Source organism: Mytilus californianus, unplaced genomic scaffold (genome assembly GCF_021869535.1).
Source record: "Mytilus californianus isolate M0D057914Y unplaced genomic scaffold, xbMytCali1.0.p SCAF_5, whole genome shotgun sequence".
NCBI classification, from domain to species: Eukaryota; Metazoa; Mollusca; class Bivalvia; order Mytilida; family Mytilidae; genus Mytilus; species Mytilus californianus.
The window spans coordinates 110,994,863-111,021,186 of NW_026262701.1; the positions used below are offsets into that span (position 1 = coordinate 110,994,863).

The window sequence follows — 26,324 nt, forward strand, 5'->3', positions numbered from 1 at the left end:
TAGCTTGAAATTTGCAATATTTTAATTGTTTGTTTATTCAGTATAAAATAGACAAAATTCTTCAAAATGTCATAAATCTATCTCTCAACCCTTCAGTAGTAACTATTTTATCATACTTTAACACAAAAACAAATATATGAACAAAATATTGTTCTTATTTACATTTGTTCTAACAAATTCTTTACTTTGTTATTATTCAATGTTCATAATGACCGCCATTTTGTTGATTAGCTTGACCTAGGATGCTGGGTTGCCATGTGTTGCTAAGGAGGGCGGGGCATATCAGTAGAAAATGGAAAGGTGTATGCTTACTATGGTACCACTTTAATAAATCTGTAAGAACCTGGATTTCAATGTTATATTTTCATGATTTGCGTTAAAGATTCCTATCATTGCTGAATTTGTGTGGTTTTTTTTTGTACAGTTAATGAATCAACACAGCTTAATTTTTGACTGCTGAGTCAATACCACAAACCTCTCTTGACGTATTCCTGATGACAATAACATAAATAAATACAATGCATAGATAGATTACCACTTTCACTTTACAATTCTTTTTCATAACAAAAATTTTATATTATATTATAATATGATCAATAAATAATGATATAGCTCCAATTTCAAATCCCTCAAACAAACATACAATCATAACACACATTATTAAAACCCAATCCTTTCTCACAACTTTAATTTCTTGATTTCATCACTTCTAAAGTCCACTCTGTAAATATAACAAGATAAAAATGTAACTTGGGAGTCCAAACCAGGCAATATCAATTACATTACATGAATTAAACTGTAAAAACATGGGTTTTTTTTAAAAGTAAAATAAAATTCTTGCTGATGTCATATCTATGTATTTATATTCATACTGTGAAAATTGTCACAAACACATCACGATATAAGGACAGCAATAAAAGGGCTAGTATATTGGTTACTTTGTAGTATCTCACTGGATTTATGTGTCATGTATATCACTCCTTTATCTTTTCCTAGCTACAGATCCTTTCTACTTTACCTATTTCAAATTGTAACTTCCACATGTATTATTATCCTGATTTCCAATGGACAATTTCAGATTATATACTTCATATCACAGTCTTACAACTATGCAATAAATGATAAAATATTTTGTGACTCAAAATCAAAATTTTTGTGTCTGGCATTTAATCAAAATATTGCAGAGTTAAATTCAGGTAACATTAGTCAAATGGTTAAAATTAGTTACCTCAATCCTAAGACATGTCGTACTTCAGTTGGTGTAAGTCTCCATGTTAGTGGTCCAGAGTTTGGACCCCAGTAATCTAATATCTCTGTTACCTGTAATAATGTTGAATATAACTGATCAGGTATTATGAATACTAGTAAAAGGTAGTGTGTGGAATACATAACTAAGACATTAACTCAATGACACAGGAAACCAAAACAGGTCAACATACAGCCTGTAAAGTAACTGATCATGTTTACTGTTCAATAAAGATGTAAAAACTTGGGAGCTATTAAAATATTTGTACAGAACTGAATTTCCAGAGAATTTAACTGTGTGAATATAAGGATTTTTCACTTGCTAAAGTGGCATCATGTGGGGCCTTTCAGGGTTGCCCAATTTGTGAATAATTTAATCTCAATTTCGTACTCCGAAAATTTAACTACAGTACATGTGTGAAAATGTGTCAGCTTCGAAATGAGCCATCATACATATTTAAGTTTACAATATGGACAGAGGAATGGAAGAAAAGGCTACCTACCATTGTTGCCTATGGGAAATGAATTGCACATCTTGACCCAACTGTAGGTTTAGGTAAAACTTATTTGAACCACTTGGTATACCAAAACAACTACTAGGGATTTATTTATTTTCGTGGGTACCAATTTTCGTAGATTGAGGAAAGTTGTATTTTCGTGCATATTTGATTTCATGGTTTTACCATAGTCTGTATACAAACCTATAGATAATTTGCACTTCATTGAACATTTTAATTCATGGTTAAGCTATACCTAGGAACTCGACGAAAAAATTGGTCCCCCATGAATAATAATGAATCAACAGTAAGTAGTTCAAACATATGATCATAGGAATATAAGTTTGGTATAAATCTGCCATTCTTTTCACCAAGAAAAAACTTGTAATTCATTTACTATTACCACTTTCAGTATAGTCACAGCTAGTTTTTTTCTTAAAACTTGTTTCTGTATCTTTTTGAAACCGACACAACAAGTAATGATAGACATTGCCCTGTGCTGTCTCTTGTAAAAATTGTTATAGGTGGCTGATATATCTGAACTGGAACAGTAATCAAATTATATCTCAATTCAAACTGAAGGTCCAGTAAAACTCTTGTGGTTACAAGGCCTTTTTCCTGTTAAAAAAATTCAATTTTCGATGGGACTGATAGTATTGTATAGATAGTATATACTTTGGAAACACTATCTTATCCACATGCATATGTCTATTATCACCAAATTATGTCAGTTTTAATAAGAGACCTCCAGAACCACATAAATTACACTTATCATAATTATAATATGTATAATTCATTTGTAATAGGCAATTGTTGAAGGCCGTACAGTGACCTATATTTTTTAACTTCCATGTCATTTGGTTTCTTGCGGAGAGTTGTGTCATTAGCAATCATACCACATCTTCTTATTTTTATAATGTCAAACTAGGTTATTTCCCCTTTACCATAAAAAATCTGAAGAACACAATGCAAATGCTTATATGTATGTAACATGTATAGAACAGATATCTAAGCAATGCATTAGATATGTCATTTCTCCGTAGATTGCATTAGTTCTTTTCACAAACCAATTTTATGAAGAAACTGGTTTGCTGTTTACCTCAATGTTGTAAAATTTATGGGATCTTGTTAATTTTAACAAAATTCACACACTTTTAGTTAACTTTTATCATATTTCACAAGGGTACCACTGCATGTCAATACTCATCTTCAATTATATTCATTCAATATACATTGGTGATATTTCAAATATTAACCAACCTTGTTAAAAGTCATATGATTAAAAATTAAATATAAGACTTTTTTACCTATGAAAATGGCATTCATTGAGAGAATCTATATGGCACTTACCTTTTCCAGGTTTAGAATTGTAGCCATTTGTGTAAGTCGTGCAAATTTATCCCTAATAGTCCATGTTGTAACAGTTGAGAGGTAGCCAACTAAGGCCCGCAACTCTTTGTCAAACTGTAACCCACCTAACTGTAATAAAAATTAGTAGAAATTGTATCAAAAGAAAATGAAAGTTCTTGTGTAGACTAACAGTTCATACACACTCCAGAATTTATAGTTATACTTACTATAATTTTATTGAATTTTAGTTTTACTTCACATAACAGAGCTAATACAGAAACAGACAGTTAATAACACTATATTCCAAATTAATAAAGTATAATTGACAAAAAGTATTTCTTGTGGTGATTGTTAATAGAAAAATTTGGCCGTTAATTAACTTTCAGGTGTTGGTAACACATTTAATTGACCTTTACCTTGATGCACAATCAACACACAACCATGGAGCACATGAAAACAAGTGAGATGATAGAGTAATGTTTATTTGTTGTTTTCTTTTTAAAATATTTTCCATGTGTTCCCATTTGTTTATTAAACTTTATCATAACAGTAATTTTAGTAAAAATTTGTACTGGTTCTGCGAAACCCAGTGTCTCGCCTACTTTTGCTGTTAGTCGAAGGCTCAACAAAAATGGGGGAAAAATTATTAAAAATTTTCCTCTAGATACTATCTTTTGATTGTAAGAAGTTCTGTTCAAGTTTGGTAAAAATCCAGGATGGTTTATGAATCTAATAAATGTAATGTTAACTGGAAGAAAAACTAAGTCCATTTATAAGTAATATACGGAAAAACAGGAAATAAATTTTTACAAATAGATACTAGCTTTTGATCATAAACAAGCTTCTGTCCAAGTTTGGTACAAATCCAGGATAGTTTAAGAAAGTTGTTAAAATTTTTAAAACTTTAACCACAGAGTGAATGTAATATTAACTGGCAGAAAAACTAAGTCCATTTAAAAGTAAAATACAGATAAACAGGATTTTTTTTTACAAAATTTACTTCTGGATACTATCTTATGATCATAAACAAGCTACTGTTCAAGTTTGGTAGAAATCCAGGATAGTTTAAGAAAGTTATTAAAATTTCAAAAACTTTAACCACAGAGTGAATATTTGTGGACGCCGCCGACGGAATGTAGGATTGCTATGTCTCGCTTTTGCAGTAAAAGTCGCAGGCTCGACAAAAATTCAATAGCAGTACAATTTTGAAAGGTTCTTATAAAAATAAAGGATTTTCTAAAAAAAAATCTATGTTCACGTTTTATAGTAAAACTTAGCCGTTCAAGTATATAAAACATATTCATCTTTTTTGTTAAATTCGAAGTATCATATGGCTTTAAATAAATATTTTGATTATTGTAGTGCTTTATGAATCAAATTGTTAACTTCAGGTCTATTTTTCTTTTTGAAAGAAGTTTAAAATTACTCTCCTTAATTATTTCATAAGTGAAAGGATGAATTGAAATTATATATGGTGGCTATGGTCCATGGGAGTCTGTTGTTCAGGGAGCTGTGGTCTAAAACCCAGTGGTAATGATGCAAATTGTATTGTGGAAGTCTATCAATTGCTGTCCAACTTGAAGTTAATAAAACTAACCTGACAAAGTATAAAAACAACACTATTAGAGCTATTTTCCTAATGCTTGTAGTTTAAAGGTTTGTTTGGCTTGCTTGCTTTGTTTGCATAAATGTTTGCTCAAGCATTGTAATTAAGATTGGCATCTGCAATCAATAGATAGGCGGGGCTTCAGCTTACATACATTATATTCTGCATTATACTTAACATCCAATAACATTTAAGTATAATATGTATACAAGCTGAAACCCCGCCTATCTATTGATTGCAGATGACAAACTTAATTATAATGCTTGAGCAAACATTTATACAAACAAAGCAAAGCAAGCCAACCAAACCTTTAAACTATAAGCATTAAGAAAATAGCTCTAAATACTGCTCTTAATCCTGTCTTTGTAGAAAACTTACCCTATTAAATGCTGTTTTCAGAACTGCCTTTTCCATCTGTGATGTAATTTCACTGGTTATTAAGCTTACAAATTTATCATAGTTACCACTGGTCAAAGATATCTGAAAACAATGAAATCGATATATCATTTTCACATGCATATTCAAATATCATATTTATCAGGTCATCAGCATTGAGATAGAAAAGAGGCATATTACTTCATGGCTTTGTTTTTAAATTCAGTTGTGGTGTGATCGTCAGTTCGCCAAGATTCCGCTCAATCAAGTGCTTGGGGCTGTCTTAATCTTCCCATGAGGTGAGAGTTTTTTTGCTCATGTTGAAGGCCTCACTGTGAATTTGAGATGATGAACAGCAATAAAAACACTGTTCTTTTGCTTTTTGTATTTTTTGCTGTGTCATTGATGGATCCCCCATATCCTTTCTTTTTTATAATGTGATGGAAGCCATTACAGAGGTCCCACTTCCTGTAAATAAGTAAACTGTGAATCTAGAAGTAATCAGGGTTATTTTATTTCAACATAGCTTAAAATCCCAATAACAAAGGATTGCAAAAATCTAACTGATGCACTTTTAATACTTGTGATATTCCACTTTTCTACAGGATTATGTTTTAAATAAGTTGAACATTGGAATATCAAACCATAGAAGTGATTTAATTGTTCCTTTAATGAAATGCAAGGGATTCTAAAGTACAATTTTTTGTACATATGCACGGGGGTGACTAAGTTGATCTAAGTTTTTGAACAGGACTTTCACTGTCACAAAACCAGGTTCAACCCACCATTTTTTTCTTAAAATGTCCTGTACCAAGTCAGGAAAATGGCCATTGTTATATTATTGTTCGTTTCTGTGTGTGTTACATTTTAATGTTGTGTTTCTGTTGTGTCGTAGTTCTCCTCTTATATTTGATGTGTTTCCCTCAGTTTTAGTTTGTAACCCAGATTTGTTTTTTTCTCAATCGAACTACTGTTGCCTTTATTTCTTTCTTGTACGTAACACACTTTCTAGTAGTTGTGTGTAATCATGAAAATTTTCATTACCCAACTCCAAGGGGTGTGAAAGTTTGAGAGGAGAAACTATTTCTGATGCACGGACAGACAAGCAAATTAGTTAACATGGTTAAGGTCTTCCTCCTATGTATCAGCAGGGCTCTTATTAAGATTTAAGACTAGCAAGAGGACACTATTGGGGAATCTCACACATCTGAAGGTAACAAGGTTATAACTATAACATCATAACTGATTAAAAGTTCAAACCTTTAACACACTAGGAATAAAAAAGCTGGCTCACCTTAAAAGCTGCTAGCATAGTATCTAACTGTACAATGCAGTTTTGGACCCAAGGATCATTGGCTTCAAAATTTGAAAAGTCTTCCTGAAATAAAACACACTTTTAATAATTTGTAGTTAAATTTATAATACATATAATACATTGAAATTCTTATATTTTCGAGCAGGAGCAAAGATGGAGAGATTCAAATCATAAACAATATGCTGCGATCCCTGTACCTCAATTTCCTCAACCAATCAAAATAATCACTACGAAAATTACAAGAAATTATGGCAAGTGGCATTAAATCCCAATAATTCCCCTAACTTGGTTCTTGCTAGCATGTAGCACCACAGTAGGTTTAGAAGATTTAAGTGTAAATTACTGCTACATACTTGTAGTATGAGTGACAGACAATGTGTTATTAAAATCACAGGAAATGAAGATATTTATAAAGATATTGTACAGTAACCTACTTACGTTAGATATTATATATATGACATATTATGACTGTTTGGTGTGAGCCAAGGCTCCGTGTTGAAGGCCGTACTTTGACCTATAATTGTTTAATTTTGCACATTGTGACTTGGATGGAAAGTTGTCTCATTGGCACTCATATCACATCTTCTTATTTCTATTAACAAAATTACAATGAATTTACTTCTGTTATATTATGACTGGTAGATAAATACCCATCAGTCAGTGGTTTTACTCGAGATTTAACAGCATTAAACTGAATTTACTTCTGTAATATTATGACTGGAAGACAAATAACCATCAGTCAGTGGTTTTACTCGAGGTTTAACAGCATTAAACTGAACTTACTTCTGTAATATTATGACTGGTAGACAAATAACCATCAGCCAGTGGTTTAACTCGAGGTTTAACAGCATTAAACTGAACTTACTTCTGTAATATTATGACTGGTAGACAAATAACCATCAGCCAGTGGTTTTACTCGAGGTTTAACAGCATTATACTGAACTTACTTCTGTAATATTCTGACTGGTAGACAAATAACCATCAGCCAGTGGTTTTACTCGAGGTTTAACAGCATTAAACTGAACTTACTTCTGTAATATTATGACTGGTAGACAAATAACCATCTGCCAGTGGTTTTACTCGAGGTTTAACAGCATTAGACTGTAATTGTGTAAAACCAAACTCTAAAACATCTTTAAATCGGTTTGCTGCAGCACCTAAATCTGATAAACAACTCTGTAAATAAAACAAACCTTCTGTCAATATAAAATTTTGTGCAGTTTTATAAAACTTAATAAAAAGATAAAGATAGTTTTGATGGATTGACCAATCTAATGCATGTGTTGACAGTCGGAATATGATTTCAGCATAACGTTTTCAAGCTTTAAGCAACTTTATAGCTTCTAATGACTTTAACATTCACTTCAATATAAGGACACTGTATATAGTATGTAGCAGTGAAATTGTTCAAAAGCTTACCTCAAGTTTGGCTTTAGTGTGTTCTGAACTCTGGTGAAATGATTTTGAAACTTCAGCCTGGAATTAAAACAAATTTGTGTAAATAAATGGTTTTACATTTGTATTCTTTTTAAAGCATTGATTACTGTGCATGGTTTTGTGGCTGCTAACAGTTTCCATGCAATAACTTATGAATCGTTCAACTAATGCTTTTCAAATTTTAATATGTTGTTAGAGATTACAAAATGAAGTTCAAGTTCAATATTGACCATTTTCACTTTTATCATTTAGGAGTTATGGTCCTTGATAGATTGGAAAATTGCACTTTATGTCATTCACGTGACAATAACTTATGAACCATTCAACCAATACTTGTCAAATTTAAATATGCTTTTAAACTGATGACAAAATGGAGATCAATTTCAAATTGATGATTTTCACTCTTTAGTGCCATAATGTTTTGTCTCACTAGCAATCATAGTAAATCACAGAGACTAAATACAAAAAATAAAGATATTTGAAATTATCATATATGGAACCACCTACAGGACATTTATTGATTGTGGTCAAGTAAAATGTAAACCTTAAGATAACTTTTAATTTTTGCTAATGCTGGGTTGCTGTCTCATTGACATATACTCTACATCTATATCTAGATGTTAAATGGTTAAAATTATGTCCACCAGACTCTATTGGTTTCATACTCCACAAAGTTCTTATTCTAGTTATCATATAGTAAATATCTAACGTATTGAGTACATACTAACCTCAAGCATGGTCTTCAGTGATTGACAATATTCACAGCTTGCTTCTGCATTATTTAATGTGGTCTGAAATAAAGTATATTATGTTAAGTAAATCTAATGATTTTTGCCTGCTTCATTTAAACAAACTGTTAATTGAGATCTGTAACACAAACTGTGTTTAAGTCTGGGAAAACATGTTTTATTCATTTGTTGAAATTGACAGTAACAGCAAGTACTCTTACTTCGTGTCTTTTGTCTTCTTTGGGACCAAGGGAAGGCACTTTGAAATCTCAACCATGGGTGGGTGTTTTTGTAGAGTGAAAGCATAAGAGAATTGCCTCTATAGATGGTTACCCAATTATCAAAATGCCTTCCCTGGGTACCATGTATGTTTTATTGGAATAATCATTAGTGACAATCTGATGAGTCAAGCCCATTTCAAATCATTTTACAGTTTGTTCTTATGTTATGCTGTAACAGAGCTATCCCAGGTTAGAGGAGTGTTGAGTGCTCACAAACATGTTTAACCATACCACATTCTTTATGACCCGATCACAAGTCCAGAGCCTGTTATTCAGTAGTTCTCTTTGGTTACTGTCTGACATATTTGTTTTCATTTATTTTTTTAGTTATCAGGCCATTGGTTTTCTCTGTTGAAATGCTAGTGTTGGATAATCGGTTGAAATTACCAACCGATTATCTACTACTATTGGTTGACAGCAACTAACCGACTATTGGTTATAATCGCATCATTATACCTTGCCCTTTTTTAAATGAAATCATGCATTTAGTCACATTGTACATGTCTAATGCGTATATTCCATATCATTGTAGAGTTTTATATGTTCATATTTGATCTTTTGTTTCCTTTTCATATTTTATTTAGCAATTAAAAGAGTGAATCAATTAGAATCCAGATTCGGAGTGAACATATTTTGTCTTATAATTACAACATTTATTACCAACAATGACACTAAAATTTCTAAATGTCAATGGTATTACTCACATTATAATTTCAAATACATAGCTGTATGCAAATTTGAATGCTTCTCATTAAAAAAAGATATATAAAGTATTAAACTTTAAGCAATTTAAAATTAATCAAAAAATAAAACAATGCATTTGCATTTAAATATATACATTTAACAAAGGGGATCCAACCAATGTCTGTTAATTCTTGAAGAATGCTTATTATTCACTTTTGTGATCATTATTCTTCTGTCAGCTGTGTCATTCGTGCGTCTGTACTTACAATTGCAAGAATGTGGAATTCATACATAGCTGATCTGTATTCGATCCGTGAGTCGTATATGTTTCAATGGCGGACAAACCGGGAAAGTTTACAAAAATTAAACGATGTTTGACAAGCTATTTGGAAAGGAATATGAAGTTTTTTACGCAAAAAATGGACAAAACATTAATAAAAGGCAATTTGCACCACGTTCTAATGTAGCAAAAAATTTATTTTGTCTAAAATCAGAATGATTTCATGTAGGCTCTTGAGTAAAAAGAACCGGGATTGAAAGAAAGTATTTCATAAAAAGTTATTTATTTTAAATAACATACGATCAATCTGTATAGTCAATGCTTTTACCAAAGTTATAAAGAAAGAAATTGGTTATGTCTTTGATTATGTTTGACATTGTTATTGTCATCGACTGATATTTTTCGTTACAATTTGTTTGACTGCGGATGTAAAATGCATACCGGAAACGGACCGGAAGTTGATATGCCAAAAGTCCGGAAACTATAACGACAATCGATTGAACAAAATCCCAATCGATTATTGATATCGCCATGCCCAACCAACTGATTTCCGACCATCTGAACAACACTATGAAATGCTTCATATTCTGCCATGCTCTTGCCTTTTATAGCAGACTTTATGGGTTTTGCTCATTGTTCAAGATCTTACTGTGACTTAAGTTGTTTACATCATCAACCTTTAGTCTCTGTTGGATAGTGGTCTCATTAGCAATCATAACATATCTCCTTATTTTTATATGAGATAAGTATTTTGTTTCACTACTGAGGTCTTTTGAGAAAACACCAGTACCAATACACTCCAATAGAATTTTTTTCATATTTATATTAGGAAATTGTTTTCTTACTAACAGGCTTATGCCTCTGTGATGTAATTCATAAAGGCTTCCACTTTATCAGTAACAAATTGTAGTAAAGTTCACTTCATTTTATGGAATAATTGCATTTTTATAAAAGTATAACTAAATGAAAATTTTACTGTACTGCTAACATGTATTTCCTGAATTATTTGGTACAATTATATATATAATAACTTACTAAAAACTGTGTTTTTTGTTTCTCCGTATCTGAACTCTGTAATTTTCCTTGTTGTAAACTAGATTGCACCATGTTATAAGCTACATGTAAGTATTGATCCGATGGAAATCCTACACGTATCCGAGAATGTAACACTTCTCTAAAGTCTTGTTCTAAAACAGTACATGCATGATTTAACATAGCACAAACACCGTCAACACTCCCACTAGACAATGATCGCCTGAAATACACAAAGTTCAGATAAATTTAGTAGATATCTTGATTTACTAAATACTTGATAATTTTTCTGCATTAAGCTAGCCGTTGAACAAAAAGAACATTTCTGTAAAGAATAATACCAGTGAAATATAACTTCAGTGGGATTAGTGTTGATCATTCTTTAGTTTTCATTGTTGTGTTCTGTGATCTTTTCATCGATTTTCATTGTTTGGCATGGCATATGAGTTTTGAATGTCCTCTTGGTATCTTCCGACTCTTCATTAAATGAAAAGTAAAGAAAAAAGTTTGACAGAATGCATACTAGTATCTAACAAATTACATAACTCACCGTGCACATTTTTTAACAATAAAAAAAGAATCATCAACCATACTGGATGTGGGCTGACCTGTATCTAATGAATCCATACTAACAGCCTATAAAGTAAAACATATATTTACATTAATCCTTCAGAAGGCAATTATATAAAACAGATCATGAAAGGTCTTTACATATTTAAAGGGGCATTAGCTTCAAATTAATGCTCACAGATTCAACCAAAATTCTAATATCTTAAAACGTACAAAAACTTCTATCGAAATTACAAAAAGTCAGAAAGAAACAATTTACAATGCTTGGACTCGTTATAATGAATTTTGAGATGATCTCCGAAGAATTCTGTAGGTCATATGACCTGATGTAAACATAACACAGACAAACACATCCAATCCTAAAATGATGATTTTTGTAAGTCTGTTTGATTTCATGTCATAGATTAAAAATATATGTAAATCATCTTTTTACCTGTATTAAACTGATTTTTTATGAGCAGAACCAGTCAACTATATTGTTCATTTTAATCCACAAATATGTAACTTTTATTATTCACATACTTATCCTCTGTAGCACAAACTTAGTCTTTCTTTCCATCAACCCACCTTTGTGTCTTGTCTGGAATCAAAGACTTATCTTATACTTTAAGGCATCATCACCATATAGCCCTAAATGTACATAAACCTTACCCTCTTCCTCATCTTATCCTAAATGCCACTCTAACACTCATGCACAGGATAAAAAAAGTTGAAAGTCGAATCCACAATATCAGAATAATAATATATACGGACTGCATAGTTCAGTTTTTAAGCTTAAACTAAAATATTTTTACCTTTAATACCATTTCCCTCATAAAATATTCTTCCATCAATATATAGCTGCCTATTAATTCCTGCATTAAACGTTTTAAATCACAGTTATCAAGGAATGTATCTACATCGGTTACTTTTTCTGAAAAATATATCAGAGTTTCTTAAAACTTATAAATTATTTACAATTTACTGTTAGTTTTATAGATAATCATCAATTTAAACTTTGATCAATGATAGACCAATAGATCTGTTATTAGATTTTTGTGACATGTATTTATCAAAACCAAAATAGTCTTTGTCATTTTGCTTAGTTTCTTTTGTTACCTATTCTGACATCGGACTCGGACTTCTTTTAAACTGAGTTTTACTGTGCGTATTGCTATGTGTTTTCTTTTTTCTACATTGACTAGAGGTATGGGGGGGGTTGAGATCTCACAAAACATGTTTAACCCTGTCGCATTTTTGCGCCTGTCCCAAGTCAGGAGCCTCTGGCCTTTGTTAGTCTTGTATGTTTTTTAATTTTAGTTCATTTATATGTTTTGGAGTTTAGTGTGATGTCCATTTTCACTGAACTAGTACACAATTTTATTTCGGGGCCAGCTGAGGACCACCTCTGGGTGCAGGATTTTCTCGCTGCATTGAAGACCCATTGGTGGCCTTCGGCTGTTGTCTGCTCGTTGGTCGGGTTGTTGTCTCTTTGACATATTCCCCATTTCCATTCTCAATTTTGTTTCTATAATTTTGCCATGTTCTACTTTTGACATCATTTATATGCTGGCTTAAATGTTCACATTGGATAAAATAGATCAAAAAATAAGGAGCTTCCTAAATATATTGAAATCATTTTGATTTATCTATAAACTCTCATAGTATGTCAAGTTATAAAAAGATTTTCTGAATAATTACTTGATATTCTTTTCATTATCCTAATGTTATCAGGATTTGTGTATGATTTTTTTCTGTCTTAGTACCATGTCTAGCCTTTCTGTTTATGAATCAAAATGAATATCTAGCTCCAGAAACAGTATAAGAGCAACATATAAAAGCTTTAGTCTTTAGTACTGGTGTTATGTCATTCACAGCTATCAAATAATTTGATAATTGCCTCAAAATTACACAAATGTAACAACTCACCTTTTACAATATCCACATCATTTTGAAATCCTGCTTCAATATCATTCTGAAATTAAATGTGTAACTTATATAATTTTAGTGTTTTTATTAAGTTAATAATGGCTGTTTCTTATTTATGGCCATGTGTAAAGTTTTGAGAACTATTGTTTGTCTCTATGGCATTGTTTCTGTTTTCATCCTGGTTGAACCACTTTAGCAGAACCTACAATTTGAATTTTTTGTCAATTTATATCTGACCTGAATGCACTTGATATATTTGCCACTCAATATTATTGCAAAAAAAACCCCAACAATATATCATAAATTTAGTTACTCCAGGCATGTAATTGGTAAGTTTGAGATTGCTTTGACATCTTTAGGAACTTGTTGGGGCTGTGGGAAGTCCAAGCCCTGTCCGTATAGATAAACATGGACATTGCTGCCATGGACTTAACGCAGCAAGTTTCTATCTCGAAATTGTAAAGGATCCATTTCAAGTAGATAATTCATACATCATTGGAATCCATATTCATTTTACTCCACGAATATATATATATTTTTTTCCAAATTTGCTTCACATTCATTTGTTTAAGAACAATTATTTTAAGAGAATACAAACAATAGCAAGTGATCTCAATACCTGACATGGCCTTGGTTTCACATGAACAAAAATAATATCAACTACGTTAAATCACAAAAAATGCATGAAACTTACTGTGGATCTTCTTTTAATAAATCTTAAATACAATTCAGCTCTTGTATTCAGTAAAACAACTTCTGATAGTAAAATATCTAAACCTTTTGGTTCATATCTGTAACAAAGAACATATCTTAGTTTATATCTTCAAATGATCTATTGATATATTGACTGATTAATTACTGCTTACTGGCTATATTGTGATGTAAATGATTTATTCCACTGGAATTTTAAGCAAACAATAATCAATCAGTCATTGACAGTCAATCAAATGATAAATTACAATTAAATTTGTCATTACAATAAGGATACCTTTAAGACTGTGTAAGGACAGGGTTCTGACAAAAAAAAATTTCAGATGATAGCCATGGTGAATCAACACTTATAAAAACAAAATTATCAACATAGTCAATGCTTTAACCAGGGTTTATTCATCAATTAAGTATTCTGATCAAACAAAAAGGGAGGAAATTAAGAGTTAGAAAACTAATATCTTTTTTTTTATAATTAAAATATGATTTTTAGACACAGCTCATAGTATTATTGTGCTTGAAACTCATATGTTTTAAAGCATTCAATCAAGTCCAATTTTCATGAATCCAAGACGCATGGACTCATCTAAGCTAGTACCGTGTAAAAAGTGTAGTCCAATTTATGACCGAAATAAAATGAATCACACAATATTATGGCATTTATGCAGCCAAAAACTGCTCTGATCTTTTTTTTTCTATAAGGAAAACTGTATTATACCTACTTTTCAGAAGCTGGTTGTTTCTGAAACATTGTTGACTGTTGAACTTGCTGCACCTAAAATAAATCATATGTACTGTGTAATAAATAATTGACACAAATTAAAATTTAAAATTCAATGAAAACAGCTGACTGAATTGCCTATATTCACATGAAACATAACCAAAACACTTGTGAAAGTATAATGTTAAACTATTTCTTTTGCCAGTTCAATTACTGGGTGAAAACTTTTATCAGCAATCTCAAGTTACAATTAATGTTTCTTCTATTCATTTATATTTGCATGCGCCCTGAACAGTAGAATAGACCTACAGGAAAAAACTTGAAGGAGGATACTCTGCCTCAGTCTCTAACTCGGAAAAGGCACAAATGGTAATTTTTCAAAATTGAAAAGAAGCTTACTTTACCAATCCCAACAACAGAACAAATTTGAAGTAAATTTATCCAAGCATATGGCGGTGGGCGACATGTGAAAAAAAATTGTAAATTAGATGGTAAAAGTCCCATAACTATAGAATGACACATTGAAAACTTTCCAAAATCATCAGGCAACTGACTATTATCAATCCCAACAATATGACATTTACTTAATGGAAAATGGATGATGTAACTATGTAAACTGACCAGCATAGTTTACTATATGTATACTCACCACATGATCAAAATTCCTTTTTGTTTTAAACTGTTGTAAAATTTTTCTTGATTGTCGATCACATTCAACTTGCAATATTTTTAATAAGGTAAAAAGTCTTCCAGCACCTAAAAATATGCAAGTCTAAAATAAATATATATACTAATATAAGTATAAATACGTCTTTACATCACATTATACTAAAACTGATTCTTTTCATTATGGTCATGATTTTTTCTAATCAACAAAATTTCTATATTTTTCTAAATGCATCACTTAAAATGAGATTATGTAATATCAATCATTAACTAGTGATTAATTCAGCATTGTCAATGTTATAATATTGACAAAAGCACAAAGGTGTAATGAGATGTAATCAATTTGAATAACTGTAATGACTGACAGACTTGGGTTTATTTTCAATGTTTTTTTCAAGATACAAGATTATTCCCTTGGTTTCATCTCTCCTTTTTTTCAGATTAAGTTAATCCAAAAAATAGATTTATACATAAAAATATGAATTATTTTGCAAGACAGGAGTTATAACAAAAAATCCAGAATTTACCAATATTAACAGTTTTTAATATTACCTTTGAATATTTATTTCTTTAATTAATGAAGAAAAAGGAACTTTTTTTTATACAATAAGAATGGTACCAAAATTTGGCATCAAATGGCAGTGGAAGCTAGTTAATCCTTTTCCTTCTTTTATTCACAAAGTTGTATAAAGATTTATAATTTTATATTTTAAGGAGAATCTTTTGTTGTAAAACTAATCTTACAAGTATTCAACAACAAATTATGAGTTTTTTTTTCTACTTTTATTGACTTTTTTTTTTTTTGTGTATTAGGTGGGATTTCTTCAGTATACATACCATAATATGTTTCAATTATAGGCTGCCTAACTTCTACAACTTTAGCTATATGTTCAAACAGCTGTGTTGCTAAATCTGCATACATTACATTGGCTCTTTTATCTTCAGAACCCATTGCTTCAGCTAATCTCATACTTTTATCTGCAGTGTCTGAAAGCTTAAAAAATAATTTCCAATTTAAGAAGAAAGTGTCTTAAATATGCAAAACTGAGCATTTTAAATTTGATTGCAGTTCCAGTTGATTGTAATTCAAAGTATTGGCAAACAGGAAGTAGGGGTCTGACCAAATATGAAATCATACTGCCCAGTAGTACCGAAAAAATGAGTAACAAAATCATTTTAATAGTTCATTCAACACATTAAACATTTTATGGAATAGGTATACAGAAAGTGGGTGTGTGAGAGATCAAAGCATGAAGCGGTCAACAACAGTGAAATACAACATTAGTGATCCCAATGTGTCATGTGACACAATAAAGAAGTAAATAATTTTACCTGCGAGGATAAATATTTTCCAAATTTTGTTAGTCCTTCATCATAGAGGCCTAACAAGGGGAATATTTTGAAAAATCTTTCTACTGATGCACTGTCTCCTGAGTGAACAGCTGAATCAAACTTGGAATTGACAATGGATTTCAGTTTGTTTTCAGCTTCATGTAGCAATTTAAATGAGTTGTCAAGTGTGTCACCTGAAACACATTAAAAATCATGTGTATATATAAAGATACAAAATAAATGTTATAAAGTCATAAAGAATACAATACAAAAATAAAGTAAATAAACTTGATAAAAGTCTGGTGCATCATGACTTGCATAATTTAAATTTTTTTAAGGTGGTTGGATAATCTTTTACATTATATTTTTGGTGGAATTTTATTTGAATCTGTAAGTTTCCAACTTACACATAATATATTATTCATATGCAAGAAATATCACAATTGTCTTTCTTCGTATAAAACAATTTGTTGAACTAGAATTTTATGTATGTATTACATATACATGTAATATTAGGAACATGAGATATCAAGAAGACTTTACAAATCCTCATATTAATAATATACTATTTCTTATATGAATGCTTTAGTTATTTATCTACTATCACTTTTATTAACACTATTTTAGTTAACATATCAGATACTTTTCATAACTTAAATGATGTCATTGAAGAAAATATTTATTTTCCAGAAGTTAAATATGCAATTTTTAAATGGTCACATTATTTCTGCAAAGACCCAAATGTTGCTAAGCTGTCCTACCTACATCATAAAAATGGTTGTTGTCCCTGAAGATAAAGACCCAACAACATCGTTATAATACTTATCATGAGTAACATGACAGGTGCCACTAGTGGAGCAAGATCTGCTTAACCTTCCAGAGCCCTGAAATTACCAATAGTTTTTGGTGGAGTTTGTGTTGCTCAGTCTTTAGTTTTTTCTACATGTATGTAATGTTTTGTGGACTTGTCCTTAGTCGTCTTTCATTTTTATCCATGGCTTTCTCATTGTCACTTTCACTTTAAACCTTTGAATGTCCCCTTGGTATCTTGCGCCCTTTTTTTCAGGACAGTTTGTAATTTTTAAATGTTTTATTCTCCTTTGACTTCAATGAATATGTCACAAGGTACTATATCTGACCTTTGATATTATTTTACCTAAAAATGATAGTACATTTATATTGCCACTGGAAGTTAAGCAACCAACAATCAATCAATCAATAGTACATTTATATCATAAAATTAAGGTTTAAAAACTTTCAGTTTGGGTTCTCAAATCAACAGACCTTTCGACACAAATAACTAATTACTCAATGAATTCATGCTCAATTGGGCATCAACCCTCATATTAATGTACAGCTGTTTACATAAAGTTTTATTGTTGCCATCATTATAATCTTACTTTCACCACTGGTTAGGGACATTCTCAGTACATTCTCATCTAAATTTCTAAATCTGTGTACATGACTAGCAGCCTGAAAAAGTAATAAACAGTCAAATTTTACATGGCTGTGATATTGTTCAGGATTTGGAGTGCTTCAGTGTGACAGTGCTGTTGAAATGTAAACTTTTACTGTGGATTCATTACAATTTGTTCGGTATCAATTTTCGTCGGTTTCTTAAAACTATCGAAATCACAAACTTAAGTTTTTTTACTGTTACCAACATCTGCAACAGTATTTAAGATTATGATAGCTTCAATCCGCAATTTAGGAAATATAAATAAACAGCTGCGCCATGAGCGCATGATACGCCTGTCGTCTTGTGTGTGAGGTTTTATGCAATAATCATAAATCGTTTCTGAGATACGGCGCGACATGTGAAAACCCCCCTTTTTTTATAAAAAATCAATAACTCTAAAATAAAATTTTGAATCATCACCAAAAAGTATACAGATCTTTAGATTAATATAATTAAGAAGTGTGTAAAGTTTTAAGCAATAATCATAAATCTTTTTTGAGATACGGCGCGACATGTGAACCCCCCCCCCCCCCCCCCCCCTTTTTTTTTATAAAAAACTCAATAACTTTAAAATAAAATTTGAATCACCACCAAAAAGTATACAGATCTTTAGATTAATATAACCAAGAAGTGTGTAAAGTTTTAAGCAATAATCATAAATTGTTTTTGAGATACGGCGCGACATGTGAAAAAAACACACCCCCTGTTTTAGTTACAAAGTCCCGTAACTCAAAAAGTTTTAATCTTATTTTCACCAAAAAATATACAGATCGTTTGACTATCATAAGAAACAACCATTATAAGTTTCATGAAATTTGGATAAGTCGTTCTCGAGTTACGGTGCGACATGTGAATGCCGGACGGACGGGCAGACAGACAGACGGATGCCGGACATTTGTATACCATAATATGTCCCGTCAAAATTTTGACGGGTGTATAAAAACTTTGGTACATATCTTTAAAAATAATTTTAATATATATAATATTATTTTCTTTTCATTTTAGAGTATGAATAATGAAATAAAACTTTCCTGTTGATTCTGGAAAAGCTGATTATATTTACAATATCCATGTAGATTTTAAAATAGCAAATTATTTCTGTTAAAAGAAATCCTCATGTTTACGAGGAAGTTGGTTCCATACACAATTCACTATTTCAGACTATACAGGACTAAAGATGACTGCATTGTTTGCATACCACCATGAAAACGTGATGTTACTGAATGGATATTTTTTAGGACTCTGATAACAAATTATTCTGAATGTTTTTATTTGACTAGGTAATTTCCAAAACAGTTCTGAAGGATTACCATGATTTTGTCATTCCCTTCATATATGCAAATAAATCTTCATATCATATCCTTAGATAAGAAATGTTTATAATTTTTATTTATCTATAACCTTTTCATAATCTTCATTCTGTAAAGCTGTTTGTACACCATCTGTACAAAATTTCAGATCTAAAATATCTTCCACTCTTGTAATACAGGATGTCACTCGACTCTAAAATAAACACAGGACATATTTTCATTAAAACATAAAGTGTTTTTTTGAATAAGCTAAATAGAGGCATTTAGATGTGCAGACTGGTGAGCTTGGAGTCAGTATAATTTATCTGAATAGGGTGATATGTTTTCCTGCAGACTATTACATTGTGAACTAGCATATATATTAAAAACCTGAATCAGCATGTCAAGTCAGTACAAATCAGAGCATATTCATAACTCTTTAGCATGATTATCATGTTATCTTCCTGAATATGGTTGTAAATTTTCTGATGGATGTTAGGCAGCCATGTATCAATCAATAAATCAAATCCAATTCAAATTTTAAGAGTTAGTCAGTAGGTAGATAGTTTACTATTTATTACAAATATTCTCCTCAAATGAATTATAGATTTGCCTATGTGTGGAAAATTTCAATTTTATGTCAAGAAATAATTTTTTCAACTGAATACATTAAAAAAAACTTCAATCATGCAAGTCTATTTCTGTTTAAAGTTTACTTTAACCTCAATTAATTCATAGAAAATACTTTTCATAGTTAAAAACCTAGTAAACGTTTTCCTTATTTTGTTTACTTTTGCCAGATCAATTTGTCTGGCTTTACTACTGATATTTTGTTTTCTTTTGCCAGATCAATTTGTCAGCATTTTGTTTACTTTTGCCAGATCAATTTGTCTGACTTTACTACTGACATTTTGTTTACTTTTGCCAGATCAATTTGTCTGACTTTACTACTGATATTTTGATTAACTTTGCAAGATCAAGTTGTCTAACTTTACTTTATTTGTTTTTATCTCTATCGATTTATGAGTTTCGAACAGCGGTATACTACTGTTGCCTTTATTTACTACTGACATTTTGTTTACCTTTGCCAGATCAAGTTGTCTGACTTAACTACTAAAATTTTGTTTACCTTAGCAAGGTCAAGTTGTCTGACTTTACTACTGACATTCTCTGCAAGTGTTGAGGTAAAGGCTACCATATTTGATAAATTTTTTGAATCTGTTTCTAGTATTTGAATATTTGGACTGAAAAAGAAACAAACAAAATCACAGTCAAGTACTATCAATTCTACAGTAACAGACAGTTATCATAATAACATGGTTTGGCTATGTGGTATGTTCCATGTTAAAATACTCCAGGACAGACAGAAAATGATAATATATGTAGGTATATTTTGAACCAGTCAGTTGGCATTGCTATGAAATTCAATAAAAATATTTTAAAAAGTCCTTATGTATTTGTACACTAAGAATTGTGAAACACATGTTTTTTTAGAATTCTTTAGTGTCTTCTAATCAAAATGGCTGCCTTTTGAACATGTCTAATACCATTTGGAAGCAAAAAGGACTAAATTTTCCTATTAGATTTGAAATAATTCTTTCATGAAATGCTCTACAATTATCTTAACATAGGTAGGCATTTAATGTGTCAATGTCTATATGTAGATGGTTCTTAAATAATTTAGGCCGTCGCATGATTTATCTTTGAATTCATCAATTTGGCTTGTATACCGGCATATGATCATATTTTTCAACCTACAATTTATACATTACTGTATTTTTATGTTATGTTTTAATAATAACCACTGGACATTAAAAAGCAAACAACAATCAATAAATCTTGCTGAATAAAAAAACAATAAAGGGCTTCTTGTGAGAAATTCTTCTTTTGTTCTATGTTTAAGGTGTGAATATATAAATACATATATATAAACAAGTCTAAATTGAAAACAACGTTCAAACCTATGATTGCGTTGGATAAAAACCGCAATTTTTAAACGTGTGCATGCAAAACAAATTTCTTGGTAGAGGGGTCTTAATACAGCACAAACAACACAAACATATATATATATATATATACAATTCTTATTTTGTTCCTGTTTTGTGTTTTTATACAAATGAATGACAAGAGACTGTATCATAATAATGTCAGAGATTTCAAGCATCTTCAATAGCTGCATAATATTAGTATTTAATGAAGTATTTTGGCATCCTGCACCTACAATCAGGTTTTCTACATACTATTGTTACATCAAACAAGCCTTGGGTTTCCCCAACTGTAAATTAATACTTATTGAGTTACTTACATAACTTTATGCATATTTCCCATTTTGTTCTCTAATCTACCTTGATTTTCTATGAGCTTCTCCAAATCTGCATTAATGGTTACCTGAAAAATTTAATAAATAAATTTATGCTTATTAAACTAACTTTGGCTAGCATAAAAAATCCTTTCTGAGTTCATTGATATTTGGAGTAAATTTCCTATGAAGTTGAAGGGTTTGACCCTATAGTTTCAGAGTTCTCATTTTGTATGGTTGAAACAATATAAGGCTTTTTAATAAAAGACCATTCAGACATTCCTGCTAAATTTTTGTCAAGGCACAGTATTTTCTCAAAAGATGATGAACATTTTCTTCCTTCATTTTAAAAGGAACAACATATAATTGGCATGATGATTGCCATATATACATGCAAAGGAGGTTTATGAGCACGTAAAAACTGTTTTTAACCACACAACATTTTGTACCTGTACCAAGTCAGGCCATCTACACCATGTGTTGTTAGTTGTTGTTTTTTCTGAGGGGTTGGGTGTTTGTGGTCTGTAGTGGATTATTTTTGGTGATTCCTGTAATACCTTTTCATGTATAATGGTTTAATTAAGTAAAAAGAGAAGATGATAGGTTGTCAGTAAAAGTCTATTTTATAGAGAATACAATAAATATATTATAAGTAAGTCCAATCTAAGAAATTATCAATAAAATCACCTTTGCCATGTTTTCCAAAGTTCTATTTATGTTATTCTTGTTTTTAATAGCTACTTAGTGTTTGCATCATAAATCTTAAAAAGGAATGCTTTTATAATATATTCATATCATATGCCCAAAGCGGCATGGTCATCTGTTTTTGATGAGGACAATGAGTCATGAAAGGTTACCTACAAAAATGTATCATTTTTATTATGCAATCACCATTTAATTGCTTATACAAAACATTGTTTACCAAAACATTCTAAAATAAAACAAAAGGATCAATCATGGTAATGGCAATGTTTGAAACCATTTGACATGATAGGTAAAATAAATGGAGAATGTGTCCATGGGACACAGATGATGCCCCACTTGCATATAATGTTATAAAGTGACATAACTAGAGAACTGTAAAAGTGACACCACCCAAATTCAAACTTGATCTGAGTTTTGTGGTAATAAGCATTGTGTATAAGTTTCATAATATATGGTTGTGAAGTAACAGAACAGAAACAAAATATACAACAATTTTTTCCATTTATAAAGGGGCACAACTCTAGAATAGTATAAGTGAAGCCACCCAAATTCACACTTTATCTGTGTTTTGTAGTAATAAGCATTGTGTATAAGATTCATAATATTTGTGTTGAGGCAAACAAAGTTAGAGAACGGAAACCAATTTTGGGACGTACGTACTAACGGACAACGGTAACACTTAATGCCCCCTCCGCTGCGGCTGTGGAAAAAAAAACAGTTAGGCCTTAGGGGCATTCAGGCAAAGCATCGGGAAACAGGAGAACTTAGGGTTGATGGTTCTACTATCATGGAGTAGTGATACTGCGATATATATAAATAGCAGAATAGTTTAACAGACACCATAATTCACCCATTTTCACTGCTAAATTGTACATCCTCTTTCAGGGGCAGGTAAATTGTAACTGGACTTTCTCTGTAGGCAGAGTTTTAAATAAATGTGCTAAAACTACTAATGTGTTTTAAAAAACAAGCTTTATGTGCTTTTAATGATTGCTTCCTGTATTTAAAATTTTTAAGCATAGAATAACCATGATTATAACCTAATGACATTTAAGTGCTAATTACATTGTATACATGTATGTATGCTTCATGTCATGATTTGGTTTGATAATATAGTTCTTGTGTGATTGGTATGCTTGCTTTGTTTTAATGTGCATGTTTTAAATGTGTTGTCTTTAATTAGACAATATAAAAGCTCAATACAGCTTACATTGTGTGTTTTCTCTATATGCTAATATTTGTCTGAAAATAAAGCTTTTGAAAATTTGAATAGTTAAATTCATTTTGTATTTCAGTCAATATTTTTGACAGTGTATGTTGCTTATTCACAATTGATTGATTATTGTATACAATGCCAGATGAAAATGACATGATTATGCAATTCTCATACAAGTGGGAGGTATAGCTAGCTATAAAACCAGGTTTAACTCACTTTTTCTTTGGAAAATGTCAGTACCAAGTCAGGAATATGACAGTTGTTTTCCATTCTATCCGTTGGTTGATATAGTCTAACGTTTGATTTTGTCAGGTTTTATGGACTTCCCCCTTTTGAATTTACCTTGGAGTTCAGTATTTTTGTTAATACTTTTTTTTTCATTATCAATAACTCAAGATATGTTTCCACATAATATTTACATCATGTACATAAATGGAAACGAAAAAAAAAAGCAATTCTAATTCAAAAAGCTACTTATGCATATGTCGTAATCATTCAAAAGACAACATCTGCCACAAATTGTAGAGGAATACCATCATGTTCAGTTTATAAGTCAAAGATATAATCAATGTCATGAACATGTATACTATATGTATGTTTTTGTCAGTTGTAAAAGCTCAAAGAGCTTATGTTATTGTTTTGTGACATACCACTTTTAACATATTTAATAAAGTTTTTGATTTGATTTGACATGAATTGACTTAGGGCGACAGGTAAAAATTATTGTTGTATAAATTGTAATTGGAGATATAAAGCTAAGGTAGTCAAACTGGTTGAGTTAGGGAAGATCTTCTTTCGCTTATGATCAGTCCGTTAGACTGCTGCCTTTAGATCCTGAGATTGAGGGTTTTGAATCCCATTGGTACCATCCGTTTTTTTAACAATATCACAGCTGAGAGCTTCTCCTATTGGCACATATGAGTGTCTGTGAATACCTGGTAGTAGGCGTAATGATGTTTAACCAGGTCATTAGGGATGACCATGACATGTCTGATGACATGCAAGAAACTGACCAGAGGGTTGCTGAGTGAAAGACTCAGAGTTTGTCCAGTAGTGGAGCTGCTCCAAAGGATGACCAGTATGTAGCATGAAAAAAGAAAAGGGGGGGAAGAGTGTTGTATAACTGGAGTAGTGTTTTATCTAGAACTGAATAAGGCATGGTAATTTTTTTACAAAAAGGGCACTTTGCGCGTCGACTATACCAAATAGAGCACATAAGTAAAATAGTAATTTACACATATTCAAGGCTCACACTACTTCAGAATCATAGGGAGAAGTGACTTCTCTTTTTGAAACTGATAAGGAGAAGTGGTGAGATTTGAAAGAGAAGTGCTCCTTTTGCTCGAGGTCCTACAATGTTTGGTTTTACTATAATAAAAAGGGCCATATGTATCCTATTTTTTTTATATTGTTCAATTCATTCCTGGGTATACAATTAAAGTAACAGTTCAAATTCAAAATTGTTTAAGTTTATCATATTTAGTTGCACAATTATATTAGTGCTCTTGTCAGAAACTACCAACTAAATATCTAGCACTAATAAAAAAGAACTTTATTTTATATCAAAAAATAAAAGAAAGTTGTTATATCAATTAAAATTCAATAAAAAAACTACTCTGTTATCATGTTCATGAAATTTAGTGTTTCTCATTAAAAAGATATATAAATTTAACAAAGTGTCATATGTGCCATTCATGCATCCGTAGTCATTATCGTAAGAATCCGGATTTCGTTCATAGCTGGTCCGTTTCCGCTGAATCCCGACTCCAATCCGTATTTCGTACAAATATTTCAATGGCGAACGAAGAAAATTTACAAAAATAAACGATGTTTGGCATGCAATTTGGAAAGGAATATGATGTTTTTAATGCAATAAATGGATTACAACTTTCATCACATTCTAATGAAGTAACAAACTTATTTTGCCGAAAGTTAGAATGATTTGATGACTCGAGAGTCTCGCTGAAGTGATAAAAATTGTCTTCATAGTGAAATAACATGCAACGAACTCTTTAGTCAATGCTTCGTTGTGGTTGTCACCCTTCGATCAGCGCAAAAACCCATACTGCGACCCGATCTCGATCATGCAAAAAAAGGGCACATGGCGTCAAATTTTTCGGAAGAAAAAGGGCATGGCGTCCGAAAAAAAAGGGCATGGCGTCGCTCCATGCTAAATTGCTTTTAATAAAACACTATGGAGATATAAAGACAGTTAAGGCAGTATAATTCTACGCAGCATGAAAAAATTATAAAGAAAAGGGGAAGAGTGTTGTATAACTGGAGACATAAAGATAGTTAAGGCAGTCTAATTCAGTTAGGGGAGATCTTCTTTGGCTAGTTAGTTAGAGTGCGCCTTTAGATCCCCAGATTGAGGGCTCGAATGCCGCTGGTACCATCCATGTATAATTTTTCACAATATTATTGTTGAGCCGGTTCGACTCTTTCGTTTATTTCTGCATTGTGAGTCAATGCTTCTGATTGTGATTTGGATAATGTGATAAAAATCTACCTCTTCATCGCAATATTTATCGAATGCAGCTTTAATGCTGTCGATATCTGTCAAATTTTCAACCGTATCCAACGAGGATACGGACGTGGCATCGGTCCTGGCCGCCGCCATG

The 26,324-nt window shown here is 31.3% G+C and overlaps 1 protein-coding gene across 1 annotated transcript; it reads right to left on the reverse strand.

The window, feature by feature from the left end:
* Positions 1-218: 218 nt before the first annotated feature.
* LOC127700623 (conserved oligomeric Golgi complex subunit 4-like) lies at positions 219-26,324 on the reverse strand. The gene is made up of 22 exons (XM_052204171.1): positions 26,213-26,324; positions 21,789-21,871; positions 20,613-20,727; positions 19,596-19,697; positions 18,136-18,208; positions 16,736-16,929; positions 16,241-16,397; positions 15,387-15,493; positions 14,739-14,791; positions 14,003-14,099; positions 13,309-13,354; positions 12,195-12,313; positions 11,381-11,466; positions 10,834-11,053; positions 8,554-8,616; positions 7,808-7,864; positions 7,418-7,564; positions 6,368-6,451; positions 5,077-5,178; positions 3,093-3,221; positions 1,229-1,320; positions 219-721 (listed from the first exon to the last, which is right to left on the reverse strand). Exons 1-22 carry the CDS (start codon positions 26,321-26,323, stop codon positions 679-681), a joined length of 2,280 nt encoding a protein of 759 aa, XP_052060131.1. The 5' UTR covers position 26,324; the 3' UTR covers positions 219-678.

Excerpts from the sequence above, each read along its gene's own strand:
- LOC127700623 (XM_052204171.1), bottom strand. The coding sequence starts at position 26,323 with ATGGCGGCGGCCAGGACCGATGCCACGTCCGTATCCTCGTTGGATACG. Across the intron at positions 11,467-12,194 it reads TGAGGGAAATGGTATTAAAG|GCTGTTAGTATGGATTCATT; the intron begins GTAAAAATATTT and ends TTTACTTTATAG. Across the intron at positions 11,054-11,380 it reads ATTGTTAAAAAATGTGCACG|GCGATCATTGTCTAGTGGGA; the intron begins GTGAGTTATGTA and ends TGTGTATTTCAG.